Below are 21,178 nucleotides of genomic sequence, written 5' to 3'. Positions count from 1 at the left end.
CTCTCTGAACATTAAGCTACATGATATATAACTGGTCATTTGGCTGACTAAAGAAGTGAGCCTATAATTCAAAAGTATAGACCTTAAAACTTCCTGGGAAACTCTGGAAGGGGGAAGTAAATAAGTTGTTTAGAAGCCTCTGAACAAAGCAATTAATTCTTCAACTGCTCTGGGTGCAGCTACTTCACGGTCAAACTGCAGAGGAGCGAGTCGGCATTGCCGCTTTGGCCCTCCCCTCCCCTGCTGAACACCAGAGCTGTAAATAAGAGAGAGCTCTGACTGAGCCAAACGGTGTGGTTGAAGAAGGTAGCGAGGCAGGTGTAGTCAGGGCATGAAAGACAGGGAACATAAAAGCCTTTCGTGTGAGAAGAGAAAGGGAATTTCAAGGGGATGGCATGAGCGAGTGGAGAGCGAGAGCGACAGAAAGGGGAAGAGAGAGGGGCGGCGGAGAGGCAGAGGCCTGTTGTGACTGCCCCTCTATCAGCTGATATATATGCATGGATTTCCTCATCATCTCCACTGTCAATTCCCCGTCCCTCTGATATTTGACTGACAGCTCACATCAACACCAATAAACCCACACATCATTCCAGGAAAGCTGCCCATCGCGCTGGATGGAGAGCAGAAATGGAGGAAAAAAAGTTAATTTGTTTTTCCGGCGGCTGCCGACGGTGATAGCGCCCGTGTGTCTGTTTGCCTCCATGGCAAAGTTGCAAATCAGAATTGTGCCTCAATAGCGGGTACAGGAAGTGAAAGCTAATTTTCAATGACTGGAAAAATACTTGGCAGCTTTTAATATTTAGGGCGGCGGGAGTCATGCGGGGAGCAAATTGTCGCACAAGTCGGTATTATGAAAAGAAAAAGGAAATGGCTGTCATTTTAAGACTACTTTTGTCTGCGAAGGGTGATTCGCTGTTAACATTATTTTAATGTTACGGTACATTTTTGGGGGGTTGAAGAGTTTCGGGAGGGAAACTGCATTAGGAATTGTAATGGCAGATAATCTTGAAAGCTTTAATGGCTTCAAAAAAACCCAAATATTAATCAAATTTGAGAAAACACAAAAATCACAGGCAGACACTGATTCACAATGTGTGTTTAATGTATATCTTCGTACACAAATCAGTCTAGGTTCCTCTTAAAACCAACAGCAGAAGAGAGTTGATGTTGATGTTTTGCATGATTGCCGTCTCCACTTCAATCATTCCCACCTCTGCCCGACAAGAACAACAGACTTAAAGCACACCAGTGGATGAAAACAGTATGCGAGGCTATACGTTCCCCGGGAAGGCGTATTTAAGGCGGCCCTGATTAGTAAGCCACGGCTGTGTGTTCCACACATGTCAAGTGTTGCAAAGAAAGTGATTTGTGGATTGCGCATATATTATTTATGGAAAGATAAAGAGATGAATAGCGATGAAGTGAGAGGGAGCGATAATGCTTATCCACAAGAGATCGGTTTGTCCTGTGTGCAAAATGTATGACCTTATGCATATTTTACAAAAGAGAACACTAACATTATTAAATACTCTCTTGGAGACTCGGCTCCGTATCGGTGCAGCTAATAGCCCTTAAATGCCAGATGAGATGGTGGATCAAAGAAATCCACCTGCAGCGCATTAAGCGACGGTGGGATTTGGTGATGCACCTCCCGTTTACCTGTCACAGCTTAGAGTCAGTGCTAAGACACCCACACAAACATGTCAGAGGGATTTTGGGATGCCTACCAAGACTTTTGACAACCAAGAGTTTTGACAAATAGCTGTTCATTCGTTTTCTTTCTTTGTTATTTCTCATCTTCTGTGTTTAAAGTCACAATCTGTCACTGTTGTACCCCATACCGCCCAACAAAAAGGTGATTAGTGCTAAAGGCGGCTAAAGCTTTTACATGTGCTCTTATAAACACCCATTACCAGGTCTGGAATATTCTCTGACGCACAGGAGATGATAGGTAGTTAGTGTATCACACAGCTTGACAGAGAAAGAAAAGAGCACCGACGACAGAAACCTCACAAAGACAAAAATACGAGGAATAACACGCCTTGTGCTTGTCTAATTAGCAGGAGGTCTCCAGGACCTCACAGGGCTTATATTAGCACACTTAACTGCAGAAAATTGTGAACTTGTGTGAATTCAAGCGGGACTTGGGAGCACATTTTGTCTGGTTAAATCAATAGTTCATTCAAGGAAACGGAGAGATGAATTGGGGAAGAAAGACAAGTATGGAGGAGTTGGTGGAGAGATGAAGACAGCAGAGGGAAGTTACGGAAAGAACAAGGCACCGTCGAGGTCATGAAGAAAGGAAATGGAGATGTTTCAGGACAGCTTGAGGAGAGGGGGCTTTCCATGAAACAAAAAGAGAAAGGGAGCGAGGGCTGAGGGAAAGGGAATGAGGAGGCGGAGTGCACAATAACAGCAGTAATCCATCAGAAATCATCTTGCAGTGGGGCCCCTCCAGTTTGACAACAAGGCTTTGGTTTTGTAGAGTACAGACCACCAGTGACTACTTTTCAACCCTGCGCATCCTGCCGCACCGCGATAGGATAAGAGCGGAACGGACGGCGCTAATTGGCTTGCTTCCCTGTCGGATTTCTTCAGCGCCGGGAACAGAGAAGTGGGGGAGAGGATATATCACGTTGTATGTGGATTTGTAAACAGCGGATCAAAACCGCCGGCTTTCATGTCGCAGGAGGACGCGTGCTGATAGCAACAGCTAAACATTGATCCTGAATGACTGAGTGAGTGACTGACGGGACGCGGGGACAGACGGCATGTGTCAGTGCCCAGCAGGGCTGGTGGGACACTTGAGCTATGACAACGTTTTGCAGATGGAGCCATGTGCAACTGAGGAATAAATGGCGTATAAATACACACAGCTTCACCGGCAGCATGTCACCTGGGAGCGACACTTGCTGGATGACACCATCAAGAGGATGTTAGTCACAAGCTATATCCTTCAAACCCTGACCTCCAGATTAAGTCATGTTGGATCAAACCATAACACGCCTAATCCTCGCACAAAAACAAGTATAAGCTGTACACGCTAGAATTAATGCCAAGATCAACTTCCCAAGGACGAGAAACTTGAAAAATATAACTTTGAGGTATAGAGCACAAGGGCTTGACTTTCTGGATAAAATAATATTGTTGGCAAAGGTTTTATGAAAATCACAAAGTGTAGTGTAAATATCCGTGTTTGATAAAGACATCTGAAACCCCTGACCAGGTTATCCTCTTTGTTCCACCAGAGTATGCGGATGTGGCAGCAGTACTGAGAGAAAACAGCAGAGCTCCAGTGTTAGTCTTTCTGCGGTCTGTGAGTGGCGCGGCCCCCGAGGCTACGTTCCAGGCAAAGATTTCACCGCTGTCTGCTGAATGCAGACAAGACAGGCAGACAACCTCTACTGAGGAAGGTTCTGAAGGGCACTGCCATTTGTCTTGGCTTATTTTGTAATCAGGTGGACGAGATGCGAAGGCGGCTTTGAGAGGCTGCTGATGGAAAAAGAAGAGAAGCTACATCTGAGCTACGGGGACAACCGGCGGAGTCAGAGAGCAGCACGGACAAACCATGAAAGCAACACTTGACTCATCGTTCCTAAATTAAACATCGTGCACCAACAACTCTAACACAATTGTTCACTTGTCGACAGCTAAAATATTGATGCTCAGAAAGTAGTTACATCTTTAATAATTCACGATGCTTTTTGAAATTTGCATGTCAAACCTCTTCAGCCATACGCAACACCGGCCCTTTACACACCGGCTATTAACAAGCATCTCCAAAGGTGTCTCAAGTGACCGCTTCAGTCAGATCTCACTTCCCTGCTCTGTATGGAAATAAGACGTGCATCATTTCTGGATCCCGGTTGTGATTTGAATCATCCACTTTCTGTTGTACCGACTCCTCGGCCCAAGTATGTGTGCACCCCATGGGAATCCATTTTGCCTGTTGTTGCGTGTTCTTGTTATTTTGCCCTTTCATGTGATATCTCTGGTGTGTGAATGAGTTCATACAGAAGACAACAGTGTGGCCCGGGACACATTCTCGTACTGTACATGCCCAAATCACCTCCGAATGTAGTCTGAATGATCGGATGTCGTAAACAGTGCCACTGTTTCCTAACTGATAGCACCTCTGGAGCTTTCAATCATGTCACATGATCTTCATCGCACATAGAGCCTGCCTAATTGTCAACTTTCAGCTGCATATATGCAAATTTCCATGTTTCCTTCTGCACTCTGAGCACTATTGTTTAATGTTTTGTCACAAACAAATCACATGTGAAATGATCCGGCTTATTTTCTATTTATTTTCAACGCAATGAATTATTTTACCAGTTAGCTTTGGATCATTACTTAATAATGTAAATGAAGAACATAATATGATCATATCATCATTGTAAAATTCCACTAAAAATCTATACAATGTTCAACTTTTGACAGAAATGAATTAAGCTCATTAGAGTGATTTGTAATGACAGCTGGATAAGCGAGGCAAGTTTGATATCAGTCAAGTGTGTCAGGACATTTGACCTTTTATATACATACATAATCCATCCTACATCATCCCTTTCTAATGTTTGACCTTTAATTGAAGCACTTTCATTATGCCAGCGTCTTCATTGCTTCAAAATGAGGCCGGCCGTGCTGAATGCAGAGTGAAGAAATGATACACTTCATATGAAGCCAATGGATTTAACAAAAAACAAATGTTCCCACAATAAATATGTGATCTCCAGAGGTCACCTTATACGCAGCTGTTTGCAACGTACCGCCGCCAAAAACAACTCGTTCTTCAAATACTGGCGAAGCTAAACTAAATATTTATGGCTGCTGAAAGGACAAGGCCCACTTCCAACATTTGTTGTGCTAGCTGCTGTTGCGCACACTTTCATTGCAGAGGTAAATTGAGGTCATATGTTTATAATTTGCCCTTTTCCTAATGCTGCCATTGGAGTAAAATAACATTTGAGAGCTGCAATTAGATTGAGCCGTGCAATACTCCAGCTAATTAAGTCATATTTCAAGTTCAATAACGATCAAGTCGGCCAGATAAAGGCCAGAGAGAGAAAGGCGAGTGTGTGGTGCAACAATCTGGAAGCTTTTTCTACGAGGCTCACTTCTATTGTTGGGTTAGAAAAGGCTGGCTTTGAGTGTTTCTGACTATTGTTGCTGATTCTAAATAGTGAGTTTGCAATGAGAAAGAGGAGAAGGGGTGTGTGTGTGTGTGTGTGTGTATAGGTAAATACAGGCATAGATGTCCCAGCATTCATATGACAAAGATTGCATAGAATCAAGCATGAAATATCTGCGTTGGTCCCCATCTGAAAAGCCCATTAGGCAATATTTCTCTCTTTTTGGTTGAATGAGTTGACGGGGCTTATTAATTAAGTGGCTCAGGTGTGTTGAGGCCTCTGGGTAGCAGCGCCCATGAGAGATTTTGGCGCTCAACTACTGTGAGAGTGAGAAACCCAACGCCACAGACACTTTTAGCTTTGATAAGTTCCAGCTTTGTTTCATTTTGGACCAACCATCGATTACAATAAACTTGAACAAGAACGGTCTACTGACGCCGCCCGGGCTGACCACTGCTCTGAGGGAGCTAACCACCGATGCTAACCGGGGGATAAAGCCCACAAACAACCCACAGCCAACCGGCAAGTCATGCTCATAACAGTGGCTTCTCTAAGCTGTGATGTGACAACTTGAGACAGTCGAAGAAATAAAAAGTTTACATCCCAATCTCTCCTGTGTGGGCCGCTTTCTTTATTCTCATCACAGTTTACAGCGAGATCATTCTCAGACAAAATCATGTTTTTAAAACATCGTAGCCACTTTGCTGTTATTTTGCGGCGCTATGTGTACAATGACTCAGCAATAAATCAAACTGATGCTCTGACTGACAACATGAGGTTCAAATTGGCAGGTCTTTGACCGACTCATCGATCTTTAGAGCTTCAGGCCTGTTGGGTTAAGTTACTCTGATCGCGGTACAAATAAGTACAATAGGAGAAGGAGATTTGAAAGAGTGCATGTATAGAAGGAGGAGAGAATTAAAGATCCAACATATAAACTGTAGTACAGATGCAGACATTTGCTTCTAACATATAAACACAATCCGTCACGCAGATAGCAGTGTCAGATTCTACATATTTGCCTGTTTCTGCTGAAGGGAAGCAGCAGAAGCTTGACTTACATAAGACGCCACAAAACATGTTATTAGACAAAATGAAGCGGATTTTAAGGTTTACACTCAGCTCCCACCTTTCTGACACACTTGTTCCTGTATGTACCTCTGGTTCGGTGCGTGTCCTTCATCTTGCCCTTCTTGCTCCTGCCCTACTCTCCATAGCCGGCCTAACCATGTGAACATCTCTTCCATTACTGCCCTTGACACTGTGGCCGATTGGATTCTTATCTACCATCTGTAGGCCAACGTTCAGCCTGCGCTATCTCTCGCCACAGCCTAATTGAATCTCAAGTGTTGGAAGTGCAGTGATACACTGACCACACTGTGTCACTGCCAATAGATAAGGATTGCTGTTGGAGGATTGGAACACCACAATCATGATGGGGACACGTTGATAAAGGGGTGACAAGCGGTTTGGGTTGGTACGATGTCGGTGGGACTTTACTTGGATTGAGAGATAATGGATACCCTCCATTACTGAGAAGGTTGTGTTCATATCCAATAATCCTATATCCCATAATCCTGCTGTGCTCGGTGGGTAATTTGTTCAAACATAACCAGGGGAAAGTAGGGCAGGGTGCTGCTGTTTTCCCATCGATTTCTACATAAAACCTAATTTCTATTGTTTACAGGAAGGATGCATCTCATATTTTGTTTCATTCACTTCTGTAAAATGCTTCTGCGGTTTTATAAGTGTGATCCAAAACCAGTTGACCCAATCTAAACCTCAGAAATAAAGAAAAGTTAACCAATCGTCCTCTGGAAATCAGTCCAGTCTGAACACAAAAACACAAATAATCACAGTTTTGTTGATGCTCCAGAAAGACCTTGGGAATTTTGGAGTGTTGGTGAACCACAAGCCTCATTACCTGCTCTGTTTTAGTTCACATTTTTCCTGTTAAGCAGGTGACCTTTTCAATTTAGACAATCAAGGTCCTGGCGTGGCAGTCTCTGGAGCTGCTTAGCCTAATTTATCATTGACTAACCAATCACAGAGTCACCTTGATGCTTGAAATTTTAAAGTAAAGAAACCCCACAAAGAGTGCAAAGCAAAAAGACTTTCAGGTATTAAAGGATTCAGGTCTCCTACCTTAAGAGGCCAAATCCTTTCTTTTTGGTCTTCTTCTCTAGATCCTCCATAGAGTCATCGGTTTTCTTCTTCCCTTTGATCTTCTTCTCTTTCTTCTTTGCTTTGGTTTTCTTCTTCTTCTTCTTCCCGTCCTCTGTGTCCAGGCCCTGGCGAGAGGAGCTGCTGACGGGCGTCTCGTGACCGGAGCTCTGCTCTGACAGGTCGTCGTCTGGAGGGGGATGAACGGTTCACGCGGTTAGACACGGCGTTGTGAGAGGGCAGAGACGCAGCTGGAATACATACTTATGACTGCAACTGCGAGTGCCACATTCATGATTTCATTCTGTATGCATGAACGTTCCACTGTTCTGATGAGATATCTGCTCAGTAAGCTCGTTAGTCTTCTCCGAAGTTCAGGGGGCTGGCCAGAGGCAAGTCTCTCCACCTGGATGACTTCTACTGCTCAGCCATATCCACTTGACTGTGTTGCATTTTCATTTTTGGTTTCGTATTTGATTTCAAGTTTCAGGACACAAATTTGGGTGAGCTGCTCAAGACCTACCTACCTATCAAATTTAATTTAATTGTCATTCTGCAGGACATCCTGTCAGAGTCTGACTTCTCCATCAGCTTAAGCATAGATGGGTAATTTTTCACACTCCGGATTCCTCTAAACATCGTTTAGAGCTCAAGGTCAGAGCAAACATGGAGGATCATTTCCTCAGTCATCACACACGCACTCAACATCCAACATGTCTGTAGGTTCACAAGGTAGAGCATTAAAAATATGCTGCTGTAAGATATAAAGTTGCTCTTCATAAATTGCTGAGTGGATAAAATCATGTAGCATTTCATTAAGGTAGTTAGGCTAAGCGCTGTCCCTTGGCAGGCCTCTGGCTCTTCTTGAGTGCCAGTGTGTTATAAAGCCTAAGGGATGAGCATTGGCAGTGGAGAGTCTAATTAAAAATGCGTACAATGTCTAGAAAAGAATCCTATATTATGGCAACAGTGACAGTCGTACATTAAAAAAAGAACATTCTTTAAAGTGGACAGTTTTGTTGCGTCTTATTTTGGCAGTCGCAGCTCTACGGTTCTGAACTTAGTATTTCTGTTGTTAAATCCAGTCTTACCGTCTTCAGAAGGTCCCTCATAAGACTTGTCGATGGCGATGCGGAAACTCTGGTTGCATCCCCGCCCCCGGACCATGTGCGGCCGAGGGCGGTGAAACGGCACCTCGGCTTGGATGCGACTCTGCTTGGCCTCTGACACGGCCGTCTGGAGGCTCTCGAGGGAGCTGGACTTCCAGAGGCCCAGGGTCGGGCCCAGCGCTCCACCAGCTGAAGGCTCTGAGAGACAAAAGACAAGAGAGAGGGCGGGAGGGCCTGTGAGCGACGAGGTGGACGGATGTTAAACGGAGCATGAGAGGGAGGGCAGGGGGAAATGAAGAAGCCTGGTTGACGGAGGAGGAGGGAAATTTCGCTCCAAAATGAGATATGATGCCGCTGATAAAACCAGACAGAATGATTTTAAGTGTTAAAGTGACTCGGAGCATTGAGAGCATAAGCTTTTAGCAAAATTTACCCCACTGCTTACAAAACATTAAACCCGTTCTCATCTCCTGCAGTCATATTTCCTTATTTAAAGGGCTTCTACATTAAACTTTAAAGTCTTAATGCTCCCTGAGTTTTAACAGAGGTTGTAAAAGAATGGATGATGGAGGAGAAAATTAACATGAGTTATGAGTAGCAGTATGGATATTTCATCCATTTGTGCCAGATTACACCATATCCAGTGTAACATGTGGTTACTGGACCAAATCAAGGCTGTTCAAATCTACCCAAACATGGAGGATAGAGGGTTGTACAGATTCTGAAGCCCCTTGAGGCACATTTTTGATATTGGGCTACATAAATAAACCTGACTCGACTTGAGTAATCTCTCTTTCATCCATCTCTTGAAAACTATTGGAAAGATATTTTAAAAACACACTTTAAATATTTATGAGACTCGGATCGAGCCAAACGCTCTCACTTCTCCGACACAATGTGCTACTTTGTAATTAGATGTTACTGCTTTTTCTGACCTTGACTGCTCGGCACTTGATTGTAATTAAATAAAAATCTCCTGTACACCTCTCTCTGGCTCATGAGCAAATAATATTTTCCACGATTCTGTTTGAATGCTGAAACTGGATGATGTTTTATTTGGTCATTTACATATGAAAGAGATGAAGGAGATGAGAAAAAAGCTCTTTATAGAAGTACATAAAGTTAGTTTTTCCAGATATGTGTTACATATGTGATACATGTTTTTGCATAGGTATCCTTTTTTATTACTCATTATATTACCCATTTATCACTTTTACGGTCTTTGATGCATTAAAATCAAATAAATTAAATGATAAGCAAAAAATTGGCATGAGGCAAACTTGATAAAGCACGACTAAAGATTAAACACTTACTTGGAATACATTAATACATATTCATAAAAGTTATATACAAGTTGCTAATTATACTAAGTCTATATTCATAAAGACATTTTTAGAAGAATTAGATGTAGATTGAGTCTTTTAAACTTTGCACAGTAAAAGATCATCTGATTTTAACCTGAGCTTTCGCCCTAATGGTTATGACTTTCTGGAATGAAGCTAAAAAAAATCTCCAAAATATAAAGCTATGAAGGTGAAATGTAGAGAGTGAGTGAGAGAGAGAGAAGCTTCGCTTGACAGAAACGGGAAAAATGTCAGAGTCCTATAGGAGCAACATAAAGGAGGGGAAACGAATCGATGAATGAGGTGGCGTAGTACAGGGACAGGTGAGGAACAGCACCACGGGAACTGACAGGCTCATGCATAAGCAAGAGAGAGGAGGAATAAATGAACTGCCATCATACTGTACTCAGGTATGGCCTCCAACTCGAGAGAAAGGGGAGACGGAGAGGGGCAGGAGAAGCGATGAAGGCCACAGCTGATTCAGCAGGGGAGGAGGCGCTGGGAAAAGGGAAAGATTGGAGGAAAAGCTGAGCTTTAAGAATAATGGGAAAAAATGAGGCAACTGGGAGAAAAGACGACCTATACCAGTGTGAGAAATTGAAGGACAAGTGGTCGCGAGTAGTGAAAGAAAAACCTTTTCAGCAACTCGTCGACACGCCGACCCACCTCAGGTGTGTGTCACAATGAAACAGTGACTTTTCAAAGAAGTTACAGACGGGTTGCAAAGCAGCGTTTCTTCCCTCCTGAAACTTTCCTGTAGGGATGACTTTCTCGCATCATGGCACTCAATGCTTAAGACTTTTTTTTGTCATTTCAGAAGCTTCAAAGGGGGAGGGGGGGGACGAAGAGGAAGAGTGAAACTGAAGAGGCGGTAGAGTCAAAGGAGGGGGGGGAAAGTAAGCTGAGCGTTGCTGCCTTTTAAGTCTTAAATTGACTTTCTGTGAGGAAGTGGGATTTATGGGGAATAAGGGGTTATAAATAGAGAGGGGGGGAGCGCTCAGGAATAAAACGCTCAATTTGAGAGGCAGGATTTGTGTCACAAATGTAATTACGGCTGTCCAGCTCGCAGCCTGATAGAATTAAGCTCCTTGCCAGCACACTGCTGTACTATACACAGTGAAAGTGTGTGTGTCTTAGAGTGTGTATATCCTACAACATTTTTAAATTTGGGTCCAAGGAATAAAAAAAACATTTAAAGTCATGATACTGCCTGTGTGCGATAGCAGCGTGTGTCCTTGACCGCCTTAGATGAAACAGGAGAAGAAATATGAGCACAATTCACTTTTGCTCAAGTGTACGTGTGTGTGTGTTTGTGTGTGTGTGGCTTTGAGTGCACTCATTCCATGCATGTCAGGCGGTTGAGGCTGGAGGTAAATGAATAATGAGGGTTTAATAGGATGGATGAGCGGGGGAGAGGTGGCCATCATCGCCAGCTCGATCCAATGGAGGGTGAAATCAGCGTTTATCACATATCGCTGCCCGCTGTGCCAGCAGATGCTCTCGCGGATCCGTTCGCATCGTGTCTGCCTGATTGCCGCTGATTCAAGCTGGTGCACATATTTGACAAACAGCCTAACAGCCATACAGGCCAGGACGATGGCAAATGCCCTTCACAGCTGCAACGCTCCCCCATCCAAGATGAAGCAATGCTGTCACGTCTTCACTTTGTGTTGTGCTACTTTTTGCCTCGCTCTGTTAGTGTGTAAGCGAGGTTGGAGGTGTCACCGGGGTTTCGGAAGTGACATTTTCGGCAAAAATAACTTTAAGCGGTGGCAGCTGGAGCACTTTAAAGGCTCGTATGGACATAAAACTGCCAGTTGACTCTTCAAGGATTTAAAAAAAAAGTTCATCTAAACTTCAGGAGAAAAGTTAAGAAGTCTGACTTAACTTTTCCAAAGAGCAAATGATTGGTTGTAAAGGTCTGTTGACTTCAAGATGACTCTTTGTAGGAGCAGTAAATGCAATTTAGCATCATAAACCAGCTCACTTCTGGATTACAGATGAATATTTGATGTATTCAGCTGCTTGTTCCAAATTGCAGCAATAAAGCATTCGAAATTTCCTCTGACCAGCTCCTCATCCACACAGCTGATGCCTCATAATTTGCCTCCCCCTCATCTGCATACTCGGCTCTGCAGTTATTTTCTCCTGTTGCCACTATACAGGCAGGCACATGACAAAGTAGTTCCTTCCCCTAGCAATGTGTTTCCATACATCATTTTTCTCATCCAAGTCTCTGTAGCTTGTTTGAGTTATGTTGTAGAGAATTAGGAAGTTGTTGACATCGACAATCAACTTTTCCATACATTTTATTTTTTATTTTTTTATGTAGTTGATGGAGAAGAAACAATCATGTTTTCGGGAGGGGCTTCAAATCCCGACAAATGGCATCCAGTATCATGTCTCCAGTGTTGTATGTGTGGACGGGGTGTCAGGATGTTGAAACAATATGACTTCTCACACACACAAAGTTGACATAATTAAAACCGATGACCATAACATAAACAAATTACGTCTGATTATCCATGAGACTCATTTGATTATCCATGAGACTCCGCTGTTGCAGAACATTGAGGATATTGTTATAGGAAAACTAATATACAGCAGGAAAACAGACTATTAAGACAATAATGTTACTAACTAATGTTAATAACTTTTGACAGACAAGTGTCTTCTGGGAACAAAAGATGTTACTGAAATAGAAAAGACATACTAATTATCACTTTAAAACAGCGCTTGGATTTTACACCATGCTTCCGTGTACTGCAGATACACAACAAAGTGCATATGATAACATATCCACCTGCACACACACTACATCTCGATATAGTCGAGGTTGACTGCTGGGGTGTCTGTACTGAGCAGAGTGTAATGTCTTTGCCTGGAACGTAGCCTTGGGGTCCTGCTGCACTGACAGTCCCTGCAACGACTAACATCGCTCCATGATGCTGCTTTGAACCTTACAAGTGTCGCCTCCTTAAAAGCGAGGAGTGACACGCCTGAAACGTGTGACTGAGGCACACTCACACAACTCATTCTCTAGTTCTGTGTCAAAACATTTAACCTGCCTGCGCCAGAAATCTCTGGAAACTACAGACTGGATGAATCATCATGAATCCATCGCTGTCTGCTACTGTAAGGCTGAGCTTCACCTAATCAGACAAACTGTTTCTGAAGTCAGTCGGGGATGAACAAAAACAACTCTTCCATCATGGGAATTGTTGTTGTTTAACCTACCGTTAAACTACAACTATGGTTCATGTCGTAGCAGCCAGTAAGATGCTGACTGGTCCAAAGCACCGTGGTTTGGACTGTGGATGTATAATAAGACTAAGAGTCACCATTCAGCCTTCCCTCCAATCCACTCACCCCCTATTAGAGTCAGTTATTGCAGCCGATATTGCCAAGTATAATGCGCAGGTTTCTTCTCACATCAGAGTAAAAGACCCTAAATCCAATGCATCCTTTGGTCTGTTGTTGTTCCAGACCGCTGCCACAAAGTTGTCTCTGCTAATCGCTACTTTTAACTCTTAACTTTTTTTTGTTTTACATCTTGCTTGTCCCACCCACCTCTCCTCTTTTCCCACCTACAAGTGTCTTCTGGCACTTGCCAGAGGTTAAATAAATAGGAAATAAATAAAAGACATGTCTGTGAAACTGCTGACAGGACACCTTGAACTGCAAAGAATGTTAATTATGATTCTTTCTAGTCTGTATTTTTGATCCGTGCAGGTTTCATACAGTATTTGTAACTTTCCTCGAGCTGATAAAAAAATATTTAAAAATCTGTGATGTTGTCACAATGTACAGTCTTTTGTGCTGAGCGGGTGAAACACTACTTTAATAACTAGGAATAAACCTGGAAGCTTGAAGACTTTTTTGGCATATGGATGAGGCGAACAGTTCTCATTGGACTGAAGAGGTGCAATCTTCGGACAACCAGTATCTGGTTTCGTAATACAGTTTTCATAATAAAGCTTGGAGGCAGACGAGATGGACTCCCACATAATTTCATCATCTTGAAAGTCTGGCAACTTCATAAGTCACAAAACATTATTAATAATCACATTTTGAGTGACTAATAGAAAACATAATAACTGTACTCTACCTCTAAGGTATCTGTGTGCTTTCCCACAGCTGGCACAAACTATCAGCTCTGGATAAAATTGTCTGTGCACGACTCTCTAATTATTTCACCCAGTGAACACAGGAATAAATGAACTACGAAACGTCTAAATTATAGGCGTTGCCATGCAAACTCTGTGTACAGTACAAGTTTAATAGCACACTCAGACACATGCACACAAACACACACTGCCTACCAATTACACTGTCCAATCAACACCAAACTATAAAACAGGATAGTGTCTCATTTCTATTTAATTTGACATTGTTGTTCCAGTCACAACACGCAAACAAGCAGACACACTTACACACAAGCCAACATAAACCCTGGCACACTGCACAACCCTCCCACAGCGCCTCAGCAGGGTCTTAACACTTACCTATCAAGTGGACTACAATGTGCTCCACAGCCAGCAGCTTTGCAGCAGACTGGCTGAAAGGTTGCCACGGTTACAAGAAAGTGCCCCCTCCATCAAAACCGCTGGGGGTGGCGGCGGCGATGGCGGTACAGAGAACTGTGTGTGTGTGTGTGTGTGTGTGTGTGTGAGACAGACGGGTGGCAGTGAGTTGCCAGGGAGACACTTTAGCCAACAGCACATACACACACACACATACGTGACCACACACACATCAGAATCACTTTTCCATCTCATATTCAATCTCAAGACCAGCCAATAAACCCCCCGGAGCCGTTTTTTTCCTCGAGACCAGTAAAACAGGCCCTGACCTGCACTCCTCTATAAAACCACATGACACATATGCACTGCACACCTGTAAAAGAAAGCCCGCTCTCAGAGCACCCGTCTCAATAAAGGTTATTGAATTTAATCCAACAGAAGCATTAAAGACACCATTACAACGGACAGAAAGGCACGCTCCTGTGTAACACTGTTCAATAAAAGATATCTAATTCAATAGAAGCCCTAAAAGAATTACAATAGACATCTCATCTCATTAAATGTTTATGAATGGGCTGAAGTTCTTTAAATTAAACAAAGAAATGGACAGAACATACAAAGGTCTCTCGTCCTGCTAATGTTCATTGCCTCACCTTAGATTAAATGTACTCAATACAGGCTTTTAATGCTTTATTGGAGCAGTCCTACTGTATGATGACATGTGAGACACGTCTAATAAAGAAAATACACGAGAGGCATATGTCTGCCGTTAATCCAGATTTCTCTTGTTGACAAATATCTACTCCCTGTGGCCCCACTGGCTTCAAGTGAAGATGTAAATCTTTAGGAATGGGTCACAGATTTATAATTTAATTCGTCTAAAACAGCAGGGGCTGTAGTTCTTATCAAACATTATTCACAGGAGTAAACTGTGCATTTATTAAGAACCATTCTAACTGGTGAATTAATATACGTTTGACTGCACCAGTGAGTATTACAGCGCCAGGATGGTGCGTGTGGGACTGGATCAAAATAAACTACAATGCCCACGTTCATGCTGATGAAGGAACAGTGTCACAGTGTGGCTCTCTCATGTGTTTTTAACACCCTCTGAACAACAATGGCTCTCTGTCGCACAGAGAAATAAAATATATCAGGCTTTGCACATTTCATGAGATCTGTTGACAGAAAGAAAAATATGGACTATTGCCAGTCTCATCTTTTTAAAAACTGAGTGATGTTCCGGGCAGTAGCGGAGGAACAGAATGCCATTCATACTCCATCTTCATATTCTAACTATTTTCTTGCCATGTGACAAAGCCGACTTCAAACCGAATCACTTCAGACAACAGCAGAGCCAGTAAAGGCAAATCCAATTCATGTTATGGCCAATCAAATCTCCACTCCAATTAAAGAGCTGTCCAACCATCAAGCATCACTCCGTCACTATTTGAATGCACTCAGCTATATCAGAGGCAGAGGATGGAGCTGGATGGAGGCGCTATCCTCGGGCAGTAATTGGGTTTAGCTGTTTAGATGTATGAGAGAATGGGGACATATGGGCCGTATGTATTTAGCCTCCAACTAGATGAATTGCTTTAATAACTGGAGGGGACTTAAAAGGCCATTTCATAATTACTGCTTACCTCTACTGGATTACAGCAGCGCGGGGGGTTGGCAGAGTATGGATGAGGGTTGGAGCGAACTGTGTGGAGTGGGACAAACGCCATTTGTGAACACGTGGTGGATAAAAGTGCCCGTGCACAGAGGGAGGACTGCATAACGCTATACTCGTGAAGACCTGCATGCGTCATCCTCCTAACTGTATTGCGGGAATCAGAATGCGTGACATTTATGTGAAGATAGATGGTCACGGAGGTCCTGAGCTAAGAGCTGAGAGACATGCCAATCTACAGGTGGAACGCTGACTAATCGCAGCTTCCAGTGCTTCACAAGCTGCATGAGAGCACATAGTAAGTTTTACCGTAAGGCATCTTAAATTACATTTTTTATGGGTAGAAAATTTAGATTTTTTTTGGAGGATATAAGGAAAATCAGACCCAGTTTAATAGATCCAAGGATAATCAGAGCGAATCCAAAATGCAGCTGACCCGAACAAAAACAAACTGAGAGAGAACACCAACTTCTCAGTCCACACCTGGTCGCCTGGAGGTATGAGATGTTGACCGTGTAGTGCCTGCTTCTCCTGTCACCTCTCCACCAGCAGCTATTAGATAAATCCTCAAAAATATAGTGAAAAAATGATCAGAGCTGGATCCACACGAGTATTACATGTACTGACACAGACCAGAGACCACTGACAATGCAACGTGACCCAGTTACCCCACAATTACTGAATATAATTGTATGCTAGCAGCTATCTGATCTAACATGATCGTATAAATAAAATAAAGAGATTTCATTCATCTCTTTATCCACTGAAGCAGATGATTGATCCACTTAAATCAGTGCTACATGGTGACTTTCAACTTAAATCAACAATGACGTGCTGGATGCAAAGAGTGAAGAGAGAGAGAGAGAGAGGGAGGGAGCGGATGACAGCAGAGTCGCGCAGCATTCAAACAAAGAGTGTGAAAACAAAGCCGAGGCTTCGGTGCTGGCAGGGTGCCGGCTGGATTTAAAGTCTTATTGTGCAGAGAAGAAACAACGGGACTAATGGCCTCGCAGAACCGCGGCTCCACTGGCTGTGCTGCGGGGTTAGCTGCGAGCTCGGTGGCACTAGGCACCCCCGGACAACAACGGAGGAGAGCTCACGTCTCCTCAAGATGATCGAGTGTAGAGAAACACACACGACTGAAAACATATAGAAACTGCACAACAACACAAACAAGTAGAACTGCTCAACACAGACCCAGTGCTTGTGTGTGTGTGTGTTTATAGTGTGTGTGTGTGTGTTTATAGTGTGTGTGTGTGCTAGATGAGCTCCCAGGTGTGTTGTAAGAGGGCAGCCCGCTGCCAAGAAAGATGTTAGACTCTAAGAGAGAGAAATGGAGGGATGAATGAAGGGATATCTGTCCATTACTCTGCCTGTCTGCGGGTGTTCACACACACACACATACACACACAGAATATACACACACACACACACACACACACACACACACACACACGCTGGGCCGGGTCTGACTCGGTAGAGGAAGCTCTGAGACTGCAGCTTGTCCACCGTAATCACATAAGGCTGGAACAGATACAGCTGGAGAGGATGGAGAGAGGAAGAAAGGAAGAAAGAGATGAAGAGAGAGAGAGAGAGAGTGGATAAAAAAAGGATCAGCCTGGTGAGAAAACGAAAATAAAGAGAGAACCGGATGTAGGAGAGAAGGAGGGAGAGAGGAAAGAAGAAAGGGAGATGAAGGTTTGGGATTGAGAGGATGCTAAAAATGGGGATGAGCCTGGCGACAAAGAGCAGGAGACGGAGAATAATCAAGAGAGAAAGAACGAGAGTGGTAGCAAAGATGAAAGCTGGAAAAAAAAAGAGGAAAAAAAACTAAAAGCTTTATTGAAGATGGAGACTCCTAAGACTGGAGAATCAAGAGGGAAGGGAGAGAGAGAGAGGGAGAGTAAGTGACAGAGAGAAAGATGGAGCGAGAGGAACGAGAGAGTTAGAGGAGTGAAGCGCTCCTCGCAGCAGCTCTAGCCAGAGAAAAAGGGTTTTAGCCAGATTAAAGAAGCCAGGCAGGCCTCTTAAGACCATCCGCCTAATGAAATATGTCAAAGCCCATAAAGAAACACTGAGGCCATTTAGGAGGGAGGGTGGAGGCGGAGGCGGAGGCGGGGGCGTGCAACAGAGGAAGCTGGGCAAATACACCGCCTCAGCAAAAATGAAAAACACGCGATAGCCTTGTCAATACGCATTAGCTAAGACGTCAAACGGGAGAGAGGAGATGAAAAAAAGGAACGCTGCAGCGGAGAAACGGATGGTTTTATTTATCAGGGTTATGGCCGCTGATCAGAAATTCCAGGAAAATCATAGCGGGAGAGAGAGAGAGGGGAGGAGTGGAGGGGTGGAGGTATCAGGGAACAGAGGAGGAGGGCGGAGGCGAAGCCACTTGTGGGAATGCTGCTGAGTGTGGGGGATTTGAGGTCAGCACCGGTGCTCGGGACATTTGTATTCCACTGGCAACAGGCTGACTTGGCTGTTGCAGGTGGATTTAAGAGATCGCTGTGTGTGTGTGTGTGTGAGAGGTAGAGAGGAAGCCAGGCCCGTCTCCTGACATCAGAACTAAAATGCTCGTCCTCACACGAGCCTCGCTGCCATATTAAAACACAGTGGGTGTTCTGAACGAGCTGCAGTGCATCTACACCGCTCAACTCCACAATTAAAAAGTAGAGGTGGTCAACTGAGCGTGCACGCTCTCTGTCAGCAACGCTCTGATTTATATTCAATGCTGGAGATGCCCAGAACAACCACATGCACTATTCCAGCCAATGATGGAGCAGCTGTATCTGACTCAGTGGAAACTCACCGCCGCCTTATCTGCCCCCATCGCAACACAAACTGTCCTTACGTTCAGCAGTCAGAGGCTGGAGCCAATACCTTTGCAAGCCGTGTTTTTTTCAGGCTTTATCTTCAGTGTTGTCGGCTGTGACAGTTTTGTGTATTTTCTCAATGTCAAACCTTCTCTCTGCAGGCTTTGCTATAATCCATTATATCTCAAAATTTTATAATACACTAGAAAAAAAAAAAGCACATTCCCTTTGGATCAGGTCGCACATGATAAAGAGGCAAACAGCTTTTTAGCTGTGAGATTTTTCCACCTCATTTTATGCTAAGCTTTCTTTGTTGTAGTGTCTCTACGCAGACATGGAATACACAACATTTCTGGGTTCATCTATCTGTTCCACCTTTTGTGGATTTCTCTCTTTCAGATATAACTCTAGATGACATGACTTTCACACGGATCTTGTGTGATATTCGTTGCTGGTGCAGTAGAGGGGGGCGTGTGAGGGATGCCAACTTCCTCCTCAAAGTGAATCCCCTAAAAATTCTCTCATCAATTTCATCATTTTATGTTATTAGATGTTAGATAGAGAGCCTTTTTAATATGTCTGACAAGCATGGGGTGATAAGACTCCATGCGGTGTTGCAATATCGTGGTATTGATGATAGTCACGTAACTTTGATATGCTAGGGTTGTGTTAATAATCCAGTGTCTCTTCTATATGTGTGGTTCCCACTCTATGGTTACAGATTCTCTCCACCTCCCAACAATCGTATTTGGAGTGAAGTTCATTTTCCAAAAAAAGAGACGAGGATTTTGTTTTTTCAAACGTTCTATTAATATTGTGATAAAGTTGTTGTCGTGAATTCTTTTGGCCGCCATAGTCGTAGTGAAATCATCACAGCCCGAGCTGGTATGAATGAAAATATGTTGGTCTTATTATTAGTTATTTAAATGAGCTCTTTCACTGTGTTTTGTGGTTTTATTAAACTCTTTTCTTTGTGAGTAACACATGATAAAGTAGGGATAACTTTATTACAGTGATCTTTAATTAGGCTGACAGTCTACAGACTTGTGCCATGTTAGAAGTTTTACAGAGATGTTCTCAATCAGATCCAGTCAGACTCTTGTTTTTATGTAAAAGTGACTCGGGACACGAGGCTGACATGTTAAACTGCCATCAGATCCGTGTAACGAGGCTCAGGAACAGTTGTTCCTGCAGCTAGAAATGTAAAGTGCTTCAACTCTTGAGAGTGAACTAGATGTTACTCAGTGAAAAAGAGAAACAGTAAAAGCGACTCTATATTTCATCTCTAACCAGACTTTCCTCAAATAAACTGAGTGAAATAAGTGAGGCAGGAGAAGAGCCATTAGAATGCAATGCGGCTGCTGTCAGCTGGGCGAGGATTGAGCACTGTGGGCCTGCTGACCTGGACGGCTATAAAGCAGCGAGAGCTCCGACACTAAGTGCTTCACAACTCAACTTTGTCAGCCAGAGCGAGCGGAGGGAGGGAGGGGGCGAAGAAGAGAACGAGGAGTAAGGAAATGTTTGGGAATAGATAAGAAGAAAGAGGAAATCTTCAAACATAAGGTTCATTTATATTTCTGTGTGGACGGAGTGAGACAATGAGGCAAACAAAGGAGAGCTTTTTACTCTGAGACTATTCATGTGTGTTTATTCAAACACTCACCATTCCTCTGGCCGGCCAGTGATCCCATGTTGCTCTCATCAGCCACTAGAACACAAAGAGAGAAAACTCAATCACGCAGCATATACTGCTGCTGGCACAGGCTGCAAATGACTCCGACAGAGGGGGGGACGAGCGAGGGGCAAAATGAGACAGACAGAAAGAGGAAATGAAAAAGAAGCAGAAATATAAGACGGCAGAAGAAAGAGGGATATTGTGATTGTGGGAGAAAATGACAACAGAGACAATGAGAGAAATAATAAAAGGAGGAGAAAGAAAACCCCCACCAGCACCCCACCCACAAACACCTAATCTAACTAAACAGGATTGTGGCCGGCCAGCAGCGGCCGCCACAGGCGGTGCACTATGGGATACAATAATGGGTTTTCATTACGCTGCTATTTCTCTTAAATAATCCTTTTCATATTTTATGAGGTCGATTTTCCCTGCGGACAGATGGGTGTGAGCGAGGCGGTGGGATGAGAGGAAGTGAGAATATTGAGGGCACAGAGAGTAGACCGAAGAAGTGATAAACAGTGGCGAGGTGGGGGGGTATGACGTGACAGATGCAGGGTGATGATGTCGGGGAAAAAATGAAACACAACCCTGAAATCAAAAGAGACGGCTTCATAAAACCCAGCAAAGAAACATCTGTAGCAACCGAGACAAAGAAATAGAAATACCTTTCTTGTGCACGTGCAAGATGAAATAAAAATAATTTTAAAGTTTGTAAAAAAAAAAATTAAATAAAAAAAAC

General features: G+C 43.5%; 1 protein-coding gene across 1 annotated transcript in view; it reads right to left on the bottom strand.

The window, feature by feature from the left end:
• pard3ba (par-3 family cell polarity regulator beta a) overlaps positions 1–21,178 on the bottom strand; it is a 151,608-nt gene that overhangs the window by 49,911 nt on the left and 80,519 nt on the right. Inside the window, exons 17-19 of the mRNA XM_027291567.1 lie at positions 20,425–20,469; positions 8,390–8,605; positions 7,281–7,488 (exon numbers count right to left, since the gene is read on the bottom strand). Coding sequence (XP_027147368.1) covers positions 7,281–7,488; positions 8,390–8,605; positions 20,425–20,469 — 469 coding nt within the window. The remainder of the gene's footprint in view (positions 1–7,280; positions 7,489–8,389; positions 8,606–20,424; positions 20,470–21,178) is intronic.

The sequence above is a fragment of the Larimichthys crocea genome, chromosome XIX (assembly GCF_000972845.2).
Source record: "Larimichthys crocea isolate SSNF chromosome XIX, L_crocea_2.0, whole genome shotgun sequence".
NCBI lineage: Eukaryota > Metazoa > Chordata > Actinopteri > Sciaenidae > Larimichthys > Larimichthys crocea.
The sequence above is the reverse complement of the archived record's forward strand: the minus strand, read 5'-3'. Positions and strand labels throughout refer to the sequence as shown.